General features: G+C 57.7%; 1 protein-coding gene across 7 annotated transcripts in view; it reads right to left on the minus strand.

The window, feature by feature from the left end:
- Positions 1-3,996: 3,996 nt before the first annotated feature.
- The window catches only part of ARAP1 (ArfGAP with RhoGAP domain, ankyrin repeat and PH domain 1), a 61,764-nt gene continuing 44,652 nt past the window's right edge, over positions 3,997-21,108 (minus strand). For 5 of the 7 annotated variants that reach the window (XM_019975360.2, XM_070767600.1, XM_070767599.1 and 2 more), the window contains 21 exons: positions 20,727-20,901; positions 19,408-19,542; positions 17,655-17,790; positions 17,293-17,395; positions 16,289-16,484; positions 15,963-16,014; positions 15,691-15,854; positions 15,270-15,482; positions 14,809-14,914; positions 14,250-14,397; positions 14,073-14,159; positions 13,917-13,985; positions 13,486-13,603; positions 12,018-12,131; positions 11,622-11,767; positions 11,060-11,092; positions 7,535-7,617; positions 6,743-6,793; positions 6,505-6,568; positions 4,847-4,996; positions 3,997-4,604 (listed from right to left, as the gene is read on the minus strand). In XM_019975360.2, the coding sequence (XP_019830919.2) occupies positions 4,587-4,604; positions 4,847-4,996; positions 6,505-6,568; positions 6,743-6,793; positions 7,535-7,617; positions 11,060-11,092; positions 11,622-11,767; positions 12,018-12,131; positions 13,486-13,603; positions 13,917-13,985; positions 14,073-14,159; positions 14,250-14,397; positions 14,809-14,914; positions 15,270-15,482; positions 15,691-15,854; positions 15,963-16,014; positions 16,289-16,484; positions 17,293-17,395; positions 17,655-17,790; positions 19,408-19,542; positions 20,727-20,901 (2,361 nt within the window). In that variant the 3' untranslated portion in view covers positions 3,997-4,586. The remainder of the gene's footprint in view (positions 4,605-4,846; positions 4,997-6,504; positions 6,569-6,742; positions 6,794-7,534; positions 7,618-11,059; positions 11,093-11,621; positions 11,768-12,017; positions 12,132-13,485; positions 13,604-13,916; positions 13,986-14,072; positions 14,160-14,249; positions 14,398-14,808; positions 14,915-15,269; positions 15,483-15,690; positions 15,855-15,962; positions 16,015-16,288; positions 16,485-17,292; positions 17,396-17,654; positions 17,791-19,407; positions 19,543-20,726; positions 20,902-21,108) is intronic. The other 2 variants (XM_070767598.1, XM_019975361.2) reach the window with 2 other exon arrangements.

Consider the following 21,108-nt stretch of genomic DNA (forward strand, 5'->3'; position numbering starts at 1 on the left):
TGTTGCCATGACACTGGTCTCCATGGTGCTAGGCACACAATCCTCCCTTCACCCAGGAGGAGGAACTGGAAGTGACAGGAGCTGAGGCAGCTTAGGCCCTGGGGCCTGCGAGCCTGGCTCTCTCTCCATCAGTGCCACAAGCCACTCAGGACAGAGGGCAGGGAGGAAGAACACCTTCCAGCTCAGAGGGTCAGAGGAGTGACAGAGAGGGACTCTGACCGAGTGGAGGAAGACACACAAAGGAACGGCAGAGATGGGGGAAGGTAGGGAGAGCCGGAGACTAGGCGAAGGGTGGGGTGGTGGGGAAGAACTCACTGCAGTCACGAAGGGGGAAGTGCCTCCCAAGCTGGCAAGCGGTGGGAGGCGCCATCCAGCCCATCTCTTTGGTCTCAGCGTTTTGAGGTGGGTGGTGGTGGGAGGACAGAGTGGAGGAGGAGGAAGGGCAGGAGGGAGGGGGGCAATTTTCCTAGAGAGCTTTGTGTGTGGGGGTGCTCACACACGTGCAGTCTGTGTGCGCGCGTGTGTGTCTGGAAGTTCAGGAAGTGTGGTGCAGGCAGTGTGTGTGTGTGTGCTGTGTGCGCCCGTGCCACTGTGTCTCCAGGGTGATAAATACAGCAGTAGGAGCTATAACCAGGGCAGAGAAAATGAGGAAATTTCCATAGGCTGAAAGAGGCGTGGGAGAGGGGAACATCCTAGGGCTGAACCAACTTGGGCTGACCAGGAAACCCTGTCCCTGACAGCTCTTCCCTGGCCAATCTCTAGCTGGATTCCAGCAGTCTGGGTGCATACACACACCCTAAGTGCGCACAGTGCAATATGATGGAGGCGCAATCCAGGACAGCTTCCTGAAGGAGGTGTCATACTGGAGGAGAGGTTGGAGGTTCATGCCAGCTACACTTATGAGTATGATACAGACTCTCCTCAGATCAAAGACTGGGTCACTTAAGTCACAGAGTGAAGGGAAGCTGGTTGGGGAAGATCCCAACACCAGAGGCCAGGGGCACAGGTCCCAGAGTGCCCATGGTGCACTAGGCTCCACTCAAAACAGATGGCTCACTGTGGGGCCACATCACCTTGCCTGTGGCTCATGCCAATCCCTCTCCCAGAAATATCTCCCTCTCAACTCCACCTGCAGAAACAGCACCTGTCCCTCCAAGCTCCTCAGAGTCTTCCTGATCAGTTTCCCCCAACCAGAAGAGCTCTTCCTTCCCCCACCCCACCTGTTCACCTGCTCCAGCTTTTTGGTGTTCTGTGAAGCCCTGCATGCACATTAAGTGTTCAAGAAAAGCTTGTGGAATGAAAACATGCTGGTCCTGGCAAGGACTCTGGGTGCCATGATGTCTCTCCAGATGTATCTGGGAGGGGATTATTGAGGGACAGTGCTAGGGACTTCACACTTATTAGCTCATTTAGTCTTCCCCTTAGTGGGTGCTATTAATATCTCCAAAGTACAGAACAGAACACTGAGGACCCAAGATCTTGGGAACTCAGCCAAAATTAGTGTGTAGACGGGAGTGTTGGCATCTTCCCAGTTGGCCTCCACACCCATGCTTTTATTATTATCTATCTGGCTGTGCCAGGTTGTGGCATGTGGGATCTAGTTCCCTGATCGGGGATCGAACCCAGGCCCCCTGCATTGAGAGTGCGAGGTCTTAGCCACTGGACTACCAGAGAAGTCCTGCACCCATGCTTTTCAAAACCACCAGTTGTGGGCAGGGGGCTTGGGAGCAAGAGCATGGGGCCGGGAAAGAAGGCCTCAGCTCCAGACCCCCCTTCTAATCCCTGGGCTCAGGGGGAAGCAAGGAGGAGGCATAGTCCACCTTCCCCTCCCCCACCCCATTGATTTCTTGTGGAGCCCAGGGGTCTCCTGAGGCCTGGAGGCCCTTGACAGCTGGATGGCTGCTGAACACTTTGCAGGGTGGACAGGTTGAGCAGGAAGGAGGCAAAAGAGAGACCGACACTCTACCCCACCTCCCAGCCCTCCCCCAGCTCAGCCTCCTCTCCATCTACAATGCCTTCACCCCAGAAACCTGACATGCCACAGCCTTCTCTCCCAGGGCTCTGCATGGTTTCCTGCCGTTAGGCCCAGACTTGGGTTGACCCCAAAGGCCTGTCCCCCTCCCCCATCCCAACTTGCACCCCCTCCTTACTATGTGTACCCAGCAAGGCTTCTGGTCTTCAGTGCCAACTTAGGGGCACCTCCTCCTCCAGCAAGCCTCCTCCCTCTCCAAGAGCTGCTGCCCACACCTTGGCAGGTCTGGCTCCAGGTTCCTTATATTCATCTCCCTCAATCCAACTTCAAATAATATGTGAACAAACCATCTAAGGTCCCAAGGGGCCCCATTTCTAGAAATCTTTGTGACAAAGACCAGCAGAGCCTCCTGCCCTAATCCACGCAATACTGCTGTCTTTGCCATGTTTCATCAAGTTGAGGCCCCGGAGGCTCCTATTGGGATGTCATCCCTGATCCCTAGGAAAAGTACTTTAAGCTATCATTAACTCTACACAGTTCAGATCCCCTTCCCCAGGAGACAAATGGGGCCACTTATGAGAAGGGACAGCAGAGTCAGAATCAGGAGTGGAGGAAGGAGAATCTCCCAAAGTGGGGCGGTAGAAATGAATCACAACCCTGATTCAGGAGAGCTGTGTGACCTCGCACAAGTCGCTTCCCTTCTCTGGGCCTTTCTTCCTCTGCCAGGATAGCGCCTACACAGGCATTGACCCGCAAAGGCCTTTCCTCCCTCCTTCGGACTCCAAAAGCCTGGGAGTCCAAAGCACTTCCTCCATTGTGCTGCCTTCCAGAATATCACCAGCACTAGGGTCAAAAGCAGGGCCAGGTCCCACCCAACACTCCAACAGACGACAGCCACAAGAGGGCCTTCCAGAGTCTGTGCTGGGTGGAACCAGCAGTGTTGAGTTGTCCATGGCTGCCCTCTGGTGGCCCAGTGCAGTCACTGCAGCCTGTCTGTCCCTGAGTTGGGGTAAATGACACTTGGCAGCCTAGCAGGGGAGTACCTCCAGTCTCACCCACCCTTTCTCTGGGGCACAGGGCTAGCTGGTCAGTCCAAGGTCAGATCCAGGGAAGAATTCCAGCCCCAAAGCACTTGGACAAGAGTCTTATCTTAGGTGCAGGTAGGATGGCCAGCTTGGTCTGGAGCAGCCCACCTAAGACAAAAGTTGCCAAAGAATCTATTTCAGTCTGGCATCCACTTTCCCTTCCCAAGAGACAGGAACAAGAAGCCTGGAGTCCAGGTCCCCAAGACCCCCCTCCACACCCAGGCCTCCCCACTGAACCGGATCAGTCAGAAGTCATGTGATTGACCCACCCCAACCCACTTTGCCCAGCCCCAGTGGCTTAGGCTGGGAGGTCAGCCTGTCTGCCCGCTGGTCCCCGGAGAGAGGCTGGTAATGAGGCTTTAGGCAGAGGCAGCAATGTGGTGTCTGGCACCTTCCCAGGGAGTCCCAAATTCGTCTCTGCACCCCACTTGCCAGGGCCTTGTCTTCTTGGAGGAGACGGTCAGGCAGTGCCCAGTGAGGGCAGCTTCCTGGCCCAAGGCAGGGCACCTCTGGAGGGGTATGCACAGAAGCCCAGGGTAACCTGAGGCCCTTCTTCCTAATATAGCTCTGGTGCCTCTGTGACCTTGTGTCTCTAGAGGGGCTGACAAGCTACCCTGAATCACTCATATGCCACACACCCAGCCCCTGGCTCAGAATCAGGCTGCACAGCAGGGCAAGTCCAGCTGGGGTCTGTCCTGGCCAGAGTCAGGACCCGCAATTCCCAGCCTGGCTGCACAGAAGTACAATGAGGGTGGCCCGGAGCCCAGCCGGGGCTCTGCCTGGGGCAGGCGGAGAGTGTCTGAACAGGGGAGAGCCTAGAGGGAGCAGGGCCAGGTCCCCAGCTTCGGGGCACAAGGCATTCACCTCTGGACCTCCTGGCCCCTCTTACCCTGGGATACTGGAAACCCCCAACCAATTACAGACCTCAGCACCAGGGGATAAAATATACAGATATATTTATATTATCAAAACGTCCCCAAAGTGGGGAAGGGGCACCGGGCAGCCTAGGCCCTCCCAGTAAGCCCAGACCAGAAGAGGGGCAGAAGTCCCCTAAGTCCAGTTCTCAGCCCTGTACACATTTACCCAGAGCTCCCTCCCCACCCCAGCTGAGTGTTCCTTCAGAGCATCCACTTTCGGCTGTTCTGGAGTTTGTGGCCAAAGGGTGGGCTCCCTTCCAGCGGGGGCCTCGGGACCTCGAGCCTCTGAAAGGACAGCAGCCTGCCAGGGTTTCTGACAGATGCCCATCTTTCCAACCCCTCCAAAGTCAGGGTGGGTGACCCTATGGGAGAGCAGGCCAGGAGGGCTGAGCACCTGGACAGAGCAGGTAAGGGATTCCTCCTCAGGCAGACCCTGCTGCCTGCCCTGCCATGTCCTGGCCAGGAAACCCCAGGCTGCAGTCAGGATGAGGGGCGTGGAGATGTGGCTTCCTCAGGCGCCCCCTGCTGGCTCATGCCAGGCACGCAGGGCATGAGGGCGTCTGCCCAGGAAGGCTTCACGGCGGCGGTGGCATGGCAGAGTCCCAACAGGGCTCAGACGTTTCGGAGAAGCTGTGGGAAGGCAGAGAAGCCCAGATTCCATGAACACATTTGTGAAGACTCACAGGGAGTAGGGGGCCAGGGACCAGCAATAAAGGGGGCTCCCGTGAACCTGGTGAACCCAAGGGACCTGTCAGGGCTCCCAATGAGGACGGACAGATGGGGCCGGAGGGCACTCAGAGAGGAGGAACAAAGGTAATTCAGGGAGAAGCTGGGTCCCCAGACACTGCACACAGGGATGGAGAGCCACTCACAGAAAGGGGGTCCGCAGAAAAGGCGGCCACACTCCGGCGCATCTCATTCTCACTGCCTCGCAGGGGGATCAATGAAATGCTGCCCAGCCGGACCTCAGGCGCTGCCCGGGACACGCGTGAGGGCTCCGAGGGCCACACCAGGCCGTCGTGCTGGGCAGCAGGGGAGAGGAGGGGCGCTGGGCCTGGGCTCGGCTTCCGCTGGGCCCGGGCTCGGCTCTGGATCCACCCACCCTTCCCAGAAATGCCTCGGCTATGATCTGAGGTGAAACCTTCTGCTTTGATCCGAGCCGATATGAGAAGCAGCTGCTAGAGAACATGACTGTGTCTCCGGCAAAGCCCAGGCAATTATATTACTCAACAACTCTCATTTCCAGGCCCACAAGCAAACCACTCCAAGAATGCAGCGCCAAGAAAACAGTTCTACAGGAACAAGCCTGCTTCCTTTCACCAGAAACCCAGAAAGCTACAGAATCCACTCTGATTCCCTTTAGACGCTGACTACCAGGAAGCTCAGGGCTACAAGAGCTCAACCCGAGGCCCTGGTACAGTCCTGTCTCCCTTTTCCCCAAACGATTCTGAGTTCTCATTTAAAAAACCTGTTTGGGGACTTCCCTGGTGGCCCAGTGGAGTCTGTGCTCCCAATGTAGGGTTTGATCCCTGCTCAGGGAATCAAGTGGAGAAGGCAATGGCACCCCACTCCAGTACTCTTGCCTGGAAAATCCCATGGATGGAGGAGCCTGGTAGGCACCAGTCCATGGGGTCGCACACAGTCAGACACGACTGAAGTGACTTAGCAGCAGTAGCAGCAGCAGGGAACGAAGATCCCACATGCCGTGAGGCCAAAACAAAAACAAAAACACACCTGTTTTCCAGCCCACCCCTCTAGCCCTGTTCTGGCTTCAAGTCCTCTCCAACCCGCTCCCACATAGCCCCCTGCAGCAGCCACCTCACGGGACCCCTCACCTCCAGGCTCAGCCCTCAGTCCATCCTTCCCTACAAGCCGCACCCACAATAAACCCTCTCAGACGCAAACCTGCACACCACTCTTGCATAAAAAGTCTCCCTTAGAACTGCCGACTGACAAGTTCAGCTTTCTTGGCGTGGCCTTCAAGACTGAGATTTGACTCCCAGCAACCTCTCAGTACCAGTGTCTAGCACTCCCAGGCTTCTCCCTTTATGCCCTCTTGGACAGTCCTGCCATGCCTGTGAGCAAACTTTCCTTGGCCTAGAATCCCCCCTGCCCCTACCTTTGCTTGGGGACCACTCCTTGATCCCCACAGATTCCACTTCCATGATACCCTCTCCTGCTGCCTTCCCCACCCTGCCACCACCTCCACGAGGTAGTGTCCCTGGCTTCCCTGTCACCCAAGCGCTCGGCTCTAACAGGCCCCTTCTGGATCTGTTTTCCTTTCCACGTGGGGAGTGAGTGCCCGAGGGCAGGGGCCTGCACCCTATGTCTCTAGCATGCCTGGCTCCAGGCTGGACCACAGCAGGTGCCAGGAAGGGTTTATAAGAGAACGAACATACAAATGCCTTAAAAGCAATTCAAAATCCTGAAGCAATCAGTGGCCTGAACAGTGAAGAGCACACACACACACATGCTCTGTAATGGAGACCTTCTGGGACCCCACCCCCGCCCTGTACCCCGCGCCTGGTACCTGCACGAAGAGGAAGGTGGCGAGCCACTCCCGGAGCTCCATCTGTGTCTCACAGCACAGGTACCTGCAGGGTGGGGCACAGATCTGGACACCATCAGGGCCGGCCCGGCTGAGCAGGGACACCCTGCCCTGCTCCCTTGCCCAGGGTCTCAGGGGCAGGGCCCAGACCTGGACAGTGAGGGGACCCAGTCCAGGGGGACGTGCTACCACCTCTCCTCGGCCTGGGACCCTCGCTCACCACTGCTGCTTCTCGTGTTTCTCCGTCTCGTGTATCACCGTGAAGCCCCAGCTGCAGAGAAGGAGCAGGTGGGGTCACTTGACAACCCGGACAGGCCTCACAGCCCAGCAGCCTGGGCCAGGGCTGGGGGCAGAGTTCAGGGCCTTCAGCAGGCACAGCACATCCCAGCCTCTGTCTCCTCCTCTCACAGCTCCCCCCGCCCCGCCAGCCTCCCAGGGCCTTGGCTGCCTACCCAACGAGCCCTATCCCCCAGAGACAAGCAGGCACAGCCAGGGGCTAAGAGGAGAATGCCAGAAACCCAAGTCGAGTGACTGTAATTAGTAACAATGGTAGTGGCTGTGCATCGCTTTTCAACGTTTGAAACATACAAACATCTCAACTATATTTCAATTTAAAAAAAGAAGAAGAAACACAACCACCTTTTGGAACAGGTGTGCCATTATTTTTCCCATTCTACAGATGTGGGAAGGGAGGCACACAGAGGTCCCAGAGTTACTCAGTGACTAACTGGATTTCCATCCAGGCCAAAGGTTCTTAGACATGAGCAAGCATCAGAGTTCCCAAGATGGCTTGTACCAGCCCAGACTGCTGCCCCCACCCCCAGAATCCATCATTTAGCACAGCTGGCATGGTGCCCGAGAATCTGGGTTTCTAACACGTTTCCAGGTGATGCTGATACTGCTGGTCTGGGAGACCACAACTTTAGAACTACTGAAAATTGTCAAGTTCACAGCCCTCAGCCGCGTCTCCCCTGTCAGTTCTGAGCGCCACAGACCCACTTCCCCAGCTCACCAGGTGGGCGGCCGGAGTTTCTTCTTCACTCCCAGGTAGACTTTGAGACTCCTGACAGGCCACTCCTTCTCAGGCCGGTGACTCTGGGTTGGGGAGGGCAGAGGGAGCGGGCACTTCAGCCAGTCGGGGTGGGCCCTGGGGCAGGTCTTCCAACTGGGTGCCTCCCTCCCCCTTCTCCCAGCCCCTCCATATCCCAGCACAGGGGCCCTCCTCTGGGAAGCCTTCCTAACAAAGCCCTCCCTGATCATAATCCAGCCCAACAGAGCCCCCAGGCCTCTCTCCCTGCAGCAGCATCAGACAGTCAACCCTCAGTCCCGGGCAGCTGTCCACAGCAGCGCCCCCGGTCCCTGCCTGCTGCCCTGCCGATGAGAACTGACGCGCAGCAGCAGCTGATCCAGCTCATCTGTGGAGGGACACATCTGCGCGCGGCACATCGCCCTCTGGCACTGAACTAAATGGGCGTGTGCAAGCTGAGCACCTCGGCTGGCTGCTTGTGTCTGTCTGTCTCAGGTCGTTTATTCCTCACCCCTCCCTGCCCTGCGGAGGCTCCAGGGTTGACTGTGTGAACAGAAGGCTTGTGGGGTGAGCAGTTACCGATTCTTTGATTCCACAAAGTGAAGACTAATGACTCAAGCTGAAGCAGAATGGCTGTTCGGTAGACCACAGGAAGAACTTCCCAATGGTCTAGGTCAGGAAGCAGCAGACCAATGTACTGGGGAGGGGCACCAGATCACTGACGTGCTCACCTCTGGTCCCCGCCTCTGCATATGGGTCTGGGCTTGGAAGAAGCAGGCTGGCTCGGAGGCAGGGGAATGGGAGCAATGACCTCCAGGGAAGCAGTTAGTTAGAGGTCAAGCTGATGAGCCTTCCTCCTGCTCTGGGAGCCACTTGCTTGAAGCCCTGCCCCCACCAGGCAACCCTGGTACCAGCAGGGACACCAGGGTGGATGGCAGGGGAGGGGGGACTCACTTACAACCGAAACTGGGGGTCAAAAGTTGAGCCACCTCTGCTCTGTTCCCCACCATTGCTCCCAGCCACCCCCAGGCATGGCTCCTCAGCAGGAACAAAAAGAGGGGACCTAGGGGATGGGCAGGAAGCGGGAGCGTTTGGGAACTGGTGGACTTCCTTGTGAGGTCGCAATAGGATGGGCTGACTGGGGATCAGTGGAGACTCTGGCACTGTCACAGGCTTGTGGTTTAGGAGGGGCTTATTAGGAACCTTCATCATGCTTTCACCCCTAGTTCCCCTAACGACCAGGCCTCTGGTTGGGGAGCCCTATATCTCCTGTATGTAGCAGGACAATGGTGCCCAAGAGGGCCAGGAACAAGCGGGGCTGCGGGCAGGGAGGAAACTGAACTGGGCGGAGGGAAGGGAAATCAGGCTGTGGATACGAGAGGAACAAGGTGTGAGAATACAGCAGGGGAGATGCCTATGTGCAAGCAGGGAAGACACAAGGCTGGGAGCACTAACGAAACCAGACTGAGGTTGGAAGAAACCAGGCAGCGGGAATGGAAAGACGGAGACAGAGGTCATAAGAGAACGTAGGCTGTCGGCGTGGAAAACGTCCGGCTCCGGGCATGACTGGAGAAAGGATGCGGGGGAGGCTGGGCTGCAGGCACAGACGGAAACAGGCTGGGAATGAAAGCAGGCAGCGGGCTTCAAGAAGTCAGGCAGCGGGCTTCAAGAAGTCAGGCTTCGGGTGTGAAGGGATGAGGACTAAAAGAAAGGAGCAAGGTGAACCGAGAGTGGGTGGAGCAGGGCGAGGAGAAAACTGTGGGAATGAAGGGGTTCACGCCAGGCTGTGGCTCTGTGAGCATCAGAAAAGCACCGCCCTCAAGCCCCAGGGGCTGGTGAGTGTGGCGTATGCGTGGCAGGTGTGTGACATGAGCGTGGCCAAGACCGGGAGGCTGAGGGGGTTCTGGGGGGCAAGGGGCGCGTCAGTCAATGTAACCTTCTGATCAAGCAGCTTATCTTCCCAGCATTTCCGAGGTATAAGGTCACTGACAGGGAACGAAGCTCAAAGACCTCTGCGAGAACCCAGATCTTTCTAGAATGTGCCTTTCCAGGTGCCTCAGGGTCTTTAACAACGGGAGACCCCAGGATGAGGCGTGGGTTTTCACCTATCCTGAACTGCCAGGGGTTGTTCCAAATTCAAGTCTTCCTTCCTGTTGCCCCACACACTAGCGAATTCCAGGATTACAAGCAGCTCACTACTGGCTCCTATGAGACTGGTGCTGGCTGCCCCGGGACTGCACCGCCAGGGCCCACACTGACCAGCCCTCGCTGCCGAGGCCTTTGCCCCTGTACTTCAGGGGGTAAAAAGCTGGAGCTCTGAGGCTTACAAATCTGGATTTGAAACCCAGTCTACCGCCTAGAGATGGCCTTGGACAAAGCACTTAAAGCCTGCTTTCTCCCTGTGAAGTGGGGACAATGCCCCTCCCCAGAGGACAGCAGAGAGACTGCATGTCCCAGTATGGGAAAGGCCGGACACAAAGCCTGGCTCCACAGACATGAGATCTGCTTCCTCCTTCTAGTTCTCCCGCCTTCCCTCCTCCAAGTCAAGGGATCAGCAGACGCTGATGCTCTTTCAGGTGGCCCAGCCATCCTCCCTTCTCTCTGTCAACACACAAATAGTCCCTAGAGGGAGGGAGCCAGGAAAAAGGCATCCCAGAAGCAAGGAGGACTGACTAGAGGGCTAAGGCACAGAAGTAAGGAAGTGATAACGATGATGGAGGCAAAGGAGCAAAGAGGAGGCCTTACCCACAAGGGTCAGCAGGAGCCCAGGCTGCATTAACAGAGATACAGTGAGCAAACAGAGGGAGGCGAAGGTCCTGCTCTATCTGCTCTGCTCCCTCCATGGCAGCCAGGCCTCTTCAGATGTCCTTAGGAGACACTGGTAGGAGCTCAGGCTGAACCTCTGGGCGTAGAAACATGTTTCTGCTGACCATCTGCACAGAGCATCTGCACTCTGTGGTACCCAAGGCACAGCTGGGGTCCACAGGGGTATTGTGGGAGGCAGGTCTCAGCTGAACCTGAGCAAGGTCTTTCTCCCAGACAGGAGTATCATTCTAGAGATAGGGAAGCCCCCCGAGAGGAGAGGTTGAGCTTCCCTCTCTCAGGGTATGTAAACACAGGCTGGCAACCAGCTGCCAGTGGGGAATATACCACAAGCTTCTGTAGTCCTGCTCTCCTGTTTTAGGATAAGGAAAGTAACAATGATGTTCTAATAGCACTGGAACTCTCTCCGGGGTTGGAAAGAGGGTGGTTCCTACGGGCCTCCACTAACTGGTTCCACAGCTGAGTCCTTTGGAGAACTCGAAAGCACTGATGGGGACCCTGGCGAAGGACTCTGGGACAGGGCTGGTGATGAGAAGGGCAGGAGCCTAGGCCACAGACCCCAGGTAGAGGCCAAGAAACCATGCCTGGAGATGGCCAGGAGTTCTGGCTGTGACCCTGTGCTCCCACCAGGCTCATTTGGCCCCCAGGCGGTGTAAGGCAGCTGGCAGTTGACCCGGAGCTACTCACGGTCTCAGGGGCCCCGCTCCATGGCCTCTGGCTCTGTTTGATAGAGGATCAGGGTTACGGACGAAGGAGGCCCAGGGCTAGGACGGTGTGTGTTGTGGTGCGTGGCGGGATGTGGCTCGTATGTGCAAAAGATGAGGGGGAGGCACTGGGATGGAGATGGTGTCTGGTCAGGGAGGACATCTGACATGTGGACAGCGTGGGCACAGAGTGGGTCGGCAGTGGGTATGGCCTATGAAGCAACAAGGCATGCACAGGCCACAACGTGGGGCTGTCACCTCAGCAGGTTCTTTTGGGTGACATGACCAGGCACGGGGGGATAGCACATGCCTGATGTAATGGCATTCAGGTACCAGGGCCTGGGAGGGCCCCAGGGCAAAGCCAGAGCCACAGCAGGAGGGTCTCTGAGAGTCCACAGCTCCCCACAACCAGTGCTGTGCTGTATCAAGACCCCACGATGGGGATGCTCCCGCCATCAGGCCCAGGGGGACACTGGAGCCTGGGTGACCGAGCACGCGTGGGTGCGGGTGCCCACTGCAGGCCAGGACCTGGCAGGATCACGTACCCGGACCTCCTTATAGAGCCGCAGGCAGCTGCTGTTGAGGATGAAGTAGCGATCGTGGAAGCCGCCCGTGGGCAGGCCCAGGCCCAGGAGGCTGCGGTCCTCTCGGAACTTCATCATGCCGTGCTTGGTCTCACCCACGTGGCTGGCTGGGGGAGGAGTGGAGTGGGCACAAGCTGTGCCCACCCGTGGACACAGACACCCGGGGCGGGGTCCCCCAATGAAGGAAACTGCCCTGTCCTGCTCCAGCCTCTGAAGAGGCCTGCCCCCCTGGTACTTGCTGCCTGAGCCTCTCCTGCCTGGCTCCACCATATCCTGCTCCAGGTCTAGATGGAGGGACCCCCCCCCAACCAGGCTTCCCAGCCCCGCAGGCACCGCCCACCCAGGGACACCACCTACCTAGGTACAGCAGCATGGCCTCCATGGACTGGTGCTTCTTCACCACCAGGTAGCTGTCTGTGCCCAGCCCGTGCAGGATGGGAAGCACCTTCTCCGCAAAGTGCAGGGGGCGCTCTGGGGAGGGGACACTTGGTCACTGGGGCCACAAGGCCAGACAGCACTGAGAGCTGGCCCACAGACACCCATCACCAACGTGGCGAACGGCACTGCCCACCGCCTCTGCCTCCTACTGCCACACGGCTCCCCTGACCACTCCTGACACATCTGGGCAGGACCAAATCTGTTCCAACCTGCCACGTTCAAAACCAAGCTGGTGATCTTTCCTGTGCGTCCTCATCAGGGCAAAGAGCACCGCCCACCAGGCTACTCAAGCCGGAAATAAACTCTCCTCCCTCTCAGTCTGCAATGTGTCGAATCTCTCTGCTTCTTTCCAGCTCCTGGCAGCCAACCTGGCGCGTGATACCATCTTCCTGGACCAATGGTGTGGCCTCTGAAGCAGTCCCTGCCATGGGCGCTCATCCCCTCTCTCCGTGTCCCTCTACCCAGCAGTAAGGAGGAATCTTTTCCAGCTCCCAACCACTAACTTTTCAATGGCCTTGTGTTGTTGTCAGGCCATGAGAGTGGCCTCTGCCTCCATCTTCAGCCCCACCCTGTGCCACACACCTCACTGCCCTTATCTCAAGCTCCTTGAAAGTACAGAGCCCCTGGCCACCACAGGGCCTTTGTCCACGCTGTCCCCACTGCCTGGAAGTACGTTCCTCTCTTCTTCGCCAAGTAACCCCTACTCTTCCTTAACCTCCTAGTCCAGGGGCTCCAAAGCCAGAGACCTTGTTATAAGCTTTGGTGGCATTATGGCCCTTTCTTTCACAGAAGTTAACACAGCTGTAGTTGTGTGTTTATGGGTGTGATCACAGGATCAGAATCTCTATTCCATACTAGAGTAACCCCTGTGAGGGAAGGGACTATGTGCCCAACTCTCCTGCTGACTGCCTGGCACTCAACAAACAACAGTAAAACAAATGAACAGACACACCCTCAACCTCCACTGCCACTGAGACCATCCTTCACCCTAAAATGCCTTATCACCCCCCTTTACCACCGTGGCCCCTTAACAGCACCAGCACTGCACCCCGTTTCTCCAGCATGCTTCTCACCACCCATGCTGTCACTCACAACCCCATTATCAAATTCAGCATCTCCACCATTGCAAGCAACACCAATCTCATTAACACTAGAGAAAGTGCCATAGCTGACACGATCCACTCCTTTACCATCCCTCCCATCAGCCATGTTACAGCTGCCACCTGAACCCCCGCCAGCACGCTTTCACCACCATCACTGAGGTCACAACTCGACAGCCACATCCATCACCTAAAACACCCCCTTGCCACCGGTATCGCCAAACTGGGATAGAGGACGACAGACTAGGGCTGCCCCATTTCCTGCACCAGTCCTGGTGGTCACGCACCTGCCTCCTCCCTCTCGTTGACCTCGAAGCAGGTCCAATAGTCCTTCTCCCTGATGCCCACATTCCTGCGATCCAGGATCTCCAAGGTAAGCTCCTCTGCAGTCATGGATGCTGGGATCTGTGTGGACCCAGGAGGAGGAGGAGGAGGAGATCAGCCTACCCAACCCCCAGCCCTCACTCTGTCACAACCTTGCTGTGTGGTTGTGAGCCCACCCCTCTCAGTGTCCTCTGGAGTACTGGGATGCAGGAGGCTGTCTCTGAGTGGTCCTGATGGGTCAGAGGGGAAAGAGACAGGCTCTGGCACTGGCCAGATACAGGTCCCAAACCAGGGCTCCCCTGGGGGTGGAAGCCATGCTCCCTGGTCATCGGAGCCTGTGCCTGGTCCAGCCTGACTCTCCTAGCCCCTTGGCCTCTCGGTCCCTGGTCCCTACCTTGACGTGTTGCTCTGCCTCCGCCTTCTTCTCCTCTAGGTACACGGTACAGATGAAGTCACCGGCGTGCTGTAGGGAAACAGGGCTCAGCGGGAGGCCTGGGGAGTGGGTGCAGGTGCCTGGCCTGAGCCCCCCACCCCAGGCCCTGCCCTTCACCTGGGTCCCGCTAGCAGTGCCAGCCACACGCATCTTCACGATGGCAGTGACCTCCTCCCGCTGCTTCCTCAGCTCCTCCTCATCCACCTGTAAAGGGGGAAGGGACAGGGACAGACGGTCACTGCTGCCCATGAGGCTGAATGCTGCCCACCGCTGCCCGCCTGCTGGGGAACGCACACTGAATACCACCACATAGTGGCTGATGAGGTCTTCCACCACACGGCCGGCCTTATAGTCCTGCCCATCTGTCTGGAAGAGCGTGGGCCCAAACACAATAGCCAGGTTGTGCGTGTTCATCTGGTTCGTGTCTGAGAAGCACTGGACACTGGACACAGAAGGACGGAAGCCTTGAATGAGGGGTCTAACCCAGGACTTCCCTACCTCACCTTCCTAATTCCTGCCCGGTCCATGAATGGCTCCTGGAGTGAGGCCATGGTAGGTCCCAGTCAGAGAGGACCACTAGTTAAGAGGAAGAGGGGACAGTCTTTCTGACCAAGTTTTGGGTCCCAGGGAGAAGTAAGGCTGGGAACCTGAGAGATGTGGCTGCTAGCTGAAACCTCCTCTACTCTCCCACCCTGAAGGAAGCAAGCTGGGAGCCAAAGTGTCCAAGACCAGGGCACATCATAAGGCAACACTCAGTTCCCAGACCCACCTGGTTCCCAGGGGAGAAGAGTCAGCCAGGTTGGGAGTAGAAGAGTCTTTTCCACCCCAGCCCCCCAGGAGTGCTGCTCCTCACCAGTACAAGTGGCTGATAAGAGCCTTCACTGTGGCCCGGTTGACTGGGGGCAGACGTGCCAGAAGCTCTCGGTACCTGGACACCTTCTCCTCCTCATCCTCAATCTCTGGGTAGGGAGAGATGGATCAGGTCAGGAATCCCCCCCAGTAACCACCTTCCCTGTCCCACCCCTCGGGCTACTCTGCCTCCCATCCTAGGTGATATCACTCTCTACCCCGCTCTAAGTCAAATAAGGCCAGCCATGTAACAAAAGGAAAAAATTCTCCAACTCCAAGGGATGCCAGCTCTGCATAGAGTGACAATGGGAATGAGAGGCAAGGAGGAAGGGGCGCTAGAGTCCACCGCTGGGGCATGCTTAGCCCCAAGCGCATGATGGGGAGGGCAGGGAAAACTGAGATCAGAGTGTACAAGTCAGCAGCACTGGCCTGGGTCTCAGACTGGGCATGGGCTGCAGGGCCCACCTGAGGCCTCCAGCCAGGCTAGGCGCTGGACTCGAGTGAAGAGCCCATCGGGCAGATCTCGCAAGAAGCGCTTGAGTGCGGAGGAGACGTCGTCCACGTGCTGCTCGCCCTCCTTGAGGCGCACAGAGCGAGCGTCCAACCGTAGGCTCTCCAGCAGCCGTAGTGTTTTTGACGTCTGCCCACACTTGCGGTAGATGCCCTCGGAGGTCAGGCCTGGAGAAGGGTGGGGCTCAGCTGGGGGCGTGGCCGAGCCGGGGCGTGGCCAAACATGAGGGACTATGGGCATTGGGCAAAGGGCGGGCCTCGAGGCTTTCAGGGAGATCTCAGGAAGGCGAGGCTCGGCCTCTGCGGCAGGAGGTGAGTCTCTCTAGGAGGGGCGGGGCGGGGCGGGCCGGGCCCTGTGCATGGAGGCGGAGCTCACCGTACTGCGTGATGTAGTCCACACAGCGGTACACAATCACGGGGATATCCGAATCTCCCAGCTGCTGCTCTGACAATGTGTCCCCGGAGCTGGCCGCTGCTTTCTGGATGGCCCCTAGCCAGCCCATGAAATCCAGCCGCCGCTCCCCCTGGATGTACAGCGTCCTGGGCCGGGAAGTCAGTCACTTGGGGGACCCACCACCTGTCCCACCTCTCCCAGGCCTGTCAGACTGCCCAGGCTTCTCAGAGCCCCTTCAGGAAGCCAAGGCTCACCTCCGTCGCTCCACCAGCACCAGCACCTGGTTCTCACTGTCCCCCTGGACGGCTGTGGAGAAGCCAGTTGAGGTGAGGTCCAGGCCTCGTTGATGGTTCCTAACCTGCTCCCTCCCAAAGCTCTCTGGGTCCACGCACCCCTGGGACCCACCCACCAATCCATGGGGTGGCTGAGATGCATCCCAAGGACAGGAGAGGACATGAGCAGGCAGGCTGCTCCTTCTGGCTGGGTTAGGGTAGAGTTCAGACTTAAGGAGAGGGGCTGGGGCCTGGGAGCCCAGGATAGGGTGCCCTGGAGATTGGGGCCCAGGTCCAGGCGTACGCACAAAGCTCCTGTAATTTCCGAAGTTGCAGTGGCTCCTCACAGGGGCCTTCTGGGAAGACAGCGTAGAGCTCGGAGCCGGTGAGGGCAAACCAGCCCTCCTGCGCCCGCTGTAGGCTCAGGCCAGCTTTGTAGGGAAGGCGTCCAAGCCTCTCAAAGTCCCGAGCCAGCAGATCCTCAGCCAGGGGAGGCACGAACGCCTGGTGGGGAGGCCAGGGACAGTGGAGATGGCCAGGGAGACTGCATCAGCCAACAGCACTGCCCACCTGGGATATCCCAGCTGTTTGGCTTGTGGGCATGTACCGATTTTCCATGCAGTGCAGTGAACCAACGTGGGTATCATGCCCCATTTCATACCATTCAGATATGCCCTCCTCTGGTATGCCTTCCCAGACACCATTAGGGATGTCCCTTCCCTGGGGCACCAAGGCATTCTTGCCCTCTGTTGTAGTACCAATTACAGTTTCTGCTGTTTGACCCATCTGTCTCCTCTACCAGCCTGGGAGCCACTGAGGAGCTGGGACCATGACTGGTTCATCCAGGTCCCCAGGGCTCTGAGGACTGACCCTCAGGAGGCCCCCAGATGATTGACCAATGAACCAGAGAAAGAGTCACAGGCCCTCAAAACACAGGGACCCTAGAGGGTGCCTGATTCTAGTCCCCAGGGCAGAGCTCTCCTCTGCAGCCTCCCTGCCTCCTTCCTCCAGGACAAGGCGCTCGCTCCCCCAGCAGCAGCACTATCCATCTCAGGATGGCTCTGCCTTTCATTAGTAAACATATACTGAGCACCTAGGGAGCTCAGGCTCACGGCCCTGCTTCACAGAGTTGAGCTAGGTCTCCTGACTGCCCCCTTCCCCTGACCCCCGGAGGGCTGCAAATTACATCTGGCCCTGGGTCCTGTGTCTTCTGCCTTCCATCCAGCCCTGATCCATAATGCGGGAAAGCCGGGGGTCCTACCCAGCACCCCAACAGACTCCCCCCACACCAGCCTGCTTAACCCAGGCCCACCTTGGCAATGCACTTGATCCACTCACGAGCCTGCTCTGCGGTCTCCAGCCCAAACAGGTATAGCCGCTCTCCTTCTGTGTACACCTCAAAGGTGTGCTCAAAACTGTTGATACACAGGCCAGGATTCAGGCCCACTCTGCCAAGCACTGGCCCACCTCCACCCACTGTCCCTGTGACTACCCTTCCCTGGTCCCGTAAGAGGTTAGGGCCGTAGGAGACCTGGTTTAGTCCTTGCATAGCACCAGCTTGCTGTGTGACTCCAGGGAGATCCCACCCATCTCTGGGCCTGTTTCCCAATCTCCCCAGTGGAGGGCTGGACCTTACATCAATAACAGTCTGTGATTCTGCCCAGGGGTGCTCACCCATGGGTGTCAGGAGTGGGCACTGCCAGACACACAATCTCACTGGCCCGAATCTCCCCGTTGGGGGTCACTGCCCGCTCATTCTCATAGTAGCTCAGGACCCCGTCGCTAAGCACACACCAGCGTCGGCTGAACTCTGGGGAGAAGACAGGCAGGGGAACCGTAAGGGAGCCCTCCACCTTCACCTGAACATTACCACTGCATCCTCCCTGGGCCTCCACTCCCATCTGACTCATGTCCTCTTCACTCTAATTCACAAGCTTCCCCCAAACCTATCTTCCTCCCTGTAGCCCCAGCAAGCCAGCCCCACCCACCTCTCCAGCCACCTCTCTGACCACTCTGGATACACATCCCACACTCCCTGCTTTTGCTCGCCCTATTTCCTTTACCCACACCCTCCCACCCTCCAAGGCCAGCCCAAATGCCCAGGAAGACTTCTGTAACGTAACCCCCGTGCCCCACCCTCCTCTGCCAGCAGGACCTACTGCTCTGTACTCTGCTTCCTCCTATAATGGATCTAAGGAGACTGACACGATCCCATAAAGGAACAGAAATGGGAGTCTGGACCAGGAAAGCAGGAAAAAATACAGACTGTCAAGGTCACGCAGGCTCGTAGAATTCATAGCACTGAGCATCACATAGGCTCAGAGCTTCCTGGCATCCACGGCAAAAAAAAAAAGGATGAGTCAGGCAGTTACATAAATGATATTGCCGAGCAGAGGGAAATAGACTAGGGGCAGTGCCCCAGAGGCAGTGAGGTGGTGAGCTGCACAGAGTTCTCAAGAAATCTGTTTGGGAGTTGGAGAGCTTCCTCTGGGGGTGCTGAGGGATGCAGTGAGCAACGGCCTCAACAGTGCTCACACAGCAGAGTCTCTCATCCTGTCTAGGAGGACATGACATTTGCCCTCTGAGGGCAGTGTGCCCCAGAGGCTGCCTCTCAGGCTGAGCTTCCTTCAGTCCTTCCCGCCCTGCCTCAGTCATTCCTCATCCTGTGGCCCTGCAGCACACAGGCCCACAGAGAACCATAAACAGACTCAGAAATAGACAAATTAAGGTCAGGTAAGTAGTGTGAAAGTAGGGTAAGAAGGGCTTGCTATTTTGGATTAAGTGGCTGGGAATAAAGTCTTCACGGAGTGACACTGAAAGAGATCTCTTTTTAAGTAAGGGACTAACCATGCAGATATTTAGGGAAACACACTTTGGGCAGAGGGAACCACAAGTACAAAGGGTCTGGTGAGTGTGTGTGTTTAAGAAGCAGCAAGGAGGCCAGTAAAGCTGGAGAGGAGTCAGCAAGTTAATGGGGTGGGGCAGCCGATGTGCGCATCCTTGCAGGCATTGGTAATAAGGACTGTACTCAGAATGTACTCAGAGATGGGAGCAAACGGAAGGCTAAGGAGAGAGATGACAGACCTTTAAGCTCAGTCTTTAAACTTCCCAACATCCAAGTACTCCAAATACCAGCTGCCCCAGCACAGGGCCCACACCTGGTAGGTGCTCAATAAAGGGCTTCTTTGAGCTCAAGGAAACTCTGGAAGTGACTCACTCTGCAGTGCCATGCTCCACTCTCACCGGATCAGCCCATTTATTAAGCACTCACTGTATACCCAAGACCACACCCAGGACACCCTGCAGGGTGACTAGACCAGAGTGCACTCGGCACCCTCAGGGGGTCCCCCAGCCTGGCCAGCTCTGGCTTCTCTGGCTCTGCCACCATGCCAGAATGCCATGGCCAGGGCGGGGTCCTGGCACCCACCTTCCCGAGCCCGGCGGTCCTGCAGCAGCTTCCCTGCAGAAGCAGTCTTGTAGACGAAGCTGCTGTGGCTCACAGTTGGCAGGATAACCGAGTAGTGCTTTTCCAGGGGCCTCACTGAATCCAGCCGAGGTGCCTCTTTGGGGAAGGGAGGGAAAGAGTGGCTGGTCACTATCCAAGGGAGTCCCCTCTCACCCCCACCTGGACTGGGTATTTAAGCTGGCACTCAACTCACCCACCCCTGCTCCCTAGCACTGCTCCCTGACTAGCACCCTTGGGCTCCTACTGCCGCATTCCGGATTTTGCCTAAACCTTTCTCCACCTTTCCCACTTTGTGTAAATTCCGTCCCACTCACAAGGCCTGGCTCCAGTACCTCTCCTTCCAGGGAGCTTCCCTGACTCTCCAGCCCAGCTCTTCCTGTTGGAAGCACAGGGCCAGCACACTAGAATGAGGGGGGCCTGGAGCAAACTCTCTAACAATCCCCAGAGGGAGCTTGTCTCAGACAATGCAAAGCCTAAGGAAGCAGCCTGGCTCCAGCCCTGCTCCCAGCGGTCCCAAAGCCCAAGCCAGCTGGGTGGTCTCCTGTGCCTTCCCGGACACCTGGGCTCCCTCCAGCCCAGTGCGCCCCACCCACCCATGGCCCTGAGCCCAGTCCTGGCCGCCAGGCTCCACCCTTGGTCCTACGATGTAGCCCCAGAGGCTAGTACTGGGCCATGACCAGCGACGCTCACCCCCACCACCCGCTTCTCAGCTACCCCGAGACTGGGAGCCAAATGGGACCCAACCCAACTGCAACAGAGCCCCACCCAGAGAGCGGCAGACAGGGCTGCCCGGGTGAGTCCCTCTGCACACAGGAAATGCAGTACACCCCCCACATACACAGCAACACAGACACGCTCTGCACACACACACACACAAACCCTGAGGCCCTCAACACCCCCAGGTGCAAGGAAGCAAAGCCACAGCAGCTCAGAGACACACAGACCCGGGCTCATGGACGCTGCCCAGAGGTCCCACACTGTGGGCCAGGGAGGGACCCACAAACACATAAAGAGAGATGCAGAGACAGAAACACAAAGAGACACGTGTATGAAGGGGAAGCCAGAGGCACAAATGCCCAAAAGTCATGTAAATGTCATACACACACTGTTGCACCAGGACCCCTGGAAAAGCTGCAGTGACAGCTCAAGTGGTATATGAACCAGACCTCACAGGGCGATACCCCTCCACTGGCACCCAACAACCAGCATCCATCCCCTCCCAAGGGCCTGAGCCTGGCAGCAGGGAGGTGCCATCCCTTGAGGTGAACAGTCCCACTCACCTGTGGTCCGGTTGTTCCGAAGGAATTCCATCTGCAGTGTCTGTCCCGCCTGCTCGGCAAGAGCCAGGGGCGTGGGGGCCTTGGGGTCCCCTGAGAAGCAGTTGACCCCAGCCCCACAGCCCAGGAGTGCCTGGGTCTCAGCCAGGTCTGAGGTGGTGACTGCGGCACACAGGGCCTAGAAGAAGGGCGGAGGGGAGGGTCAGGCCGAGCCGGAGCGAGGGGCCAGTGGGACAGTGTCATGCAGGGGCGAGGGAGGAAGAGGAAGGAGCCACCCAGGTCAAGGGCCCACCCTCAGAGTGAAAGAGAAGCAAGGGAGGAAGACTGACAAGAGGAGAAAAGAAAGGGCAAAGGGAGCGAGCGGGGAGGGGCATCCCCTTAGGGG

This window comes from Bos indicus, chromosome 15, assembly GCF_029378745.1.
Source record: "Bos indicus isolate NIAB-ARS_2022 breed Sahiwal x Tharparkar chromosome 15, NIAB-ARS_B.indTharparkar_mat_pri_1.0, whole genome shotgun sequence".
NCBI lineage: Eukaryota > Metazoa > Chordata > Mammalia > Artiodactyla > Bovidae > Bos > Bos indicus.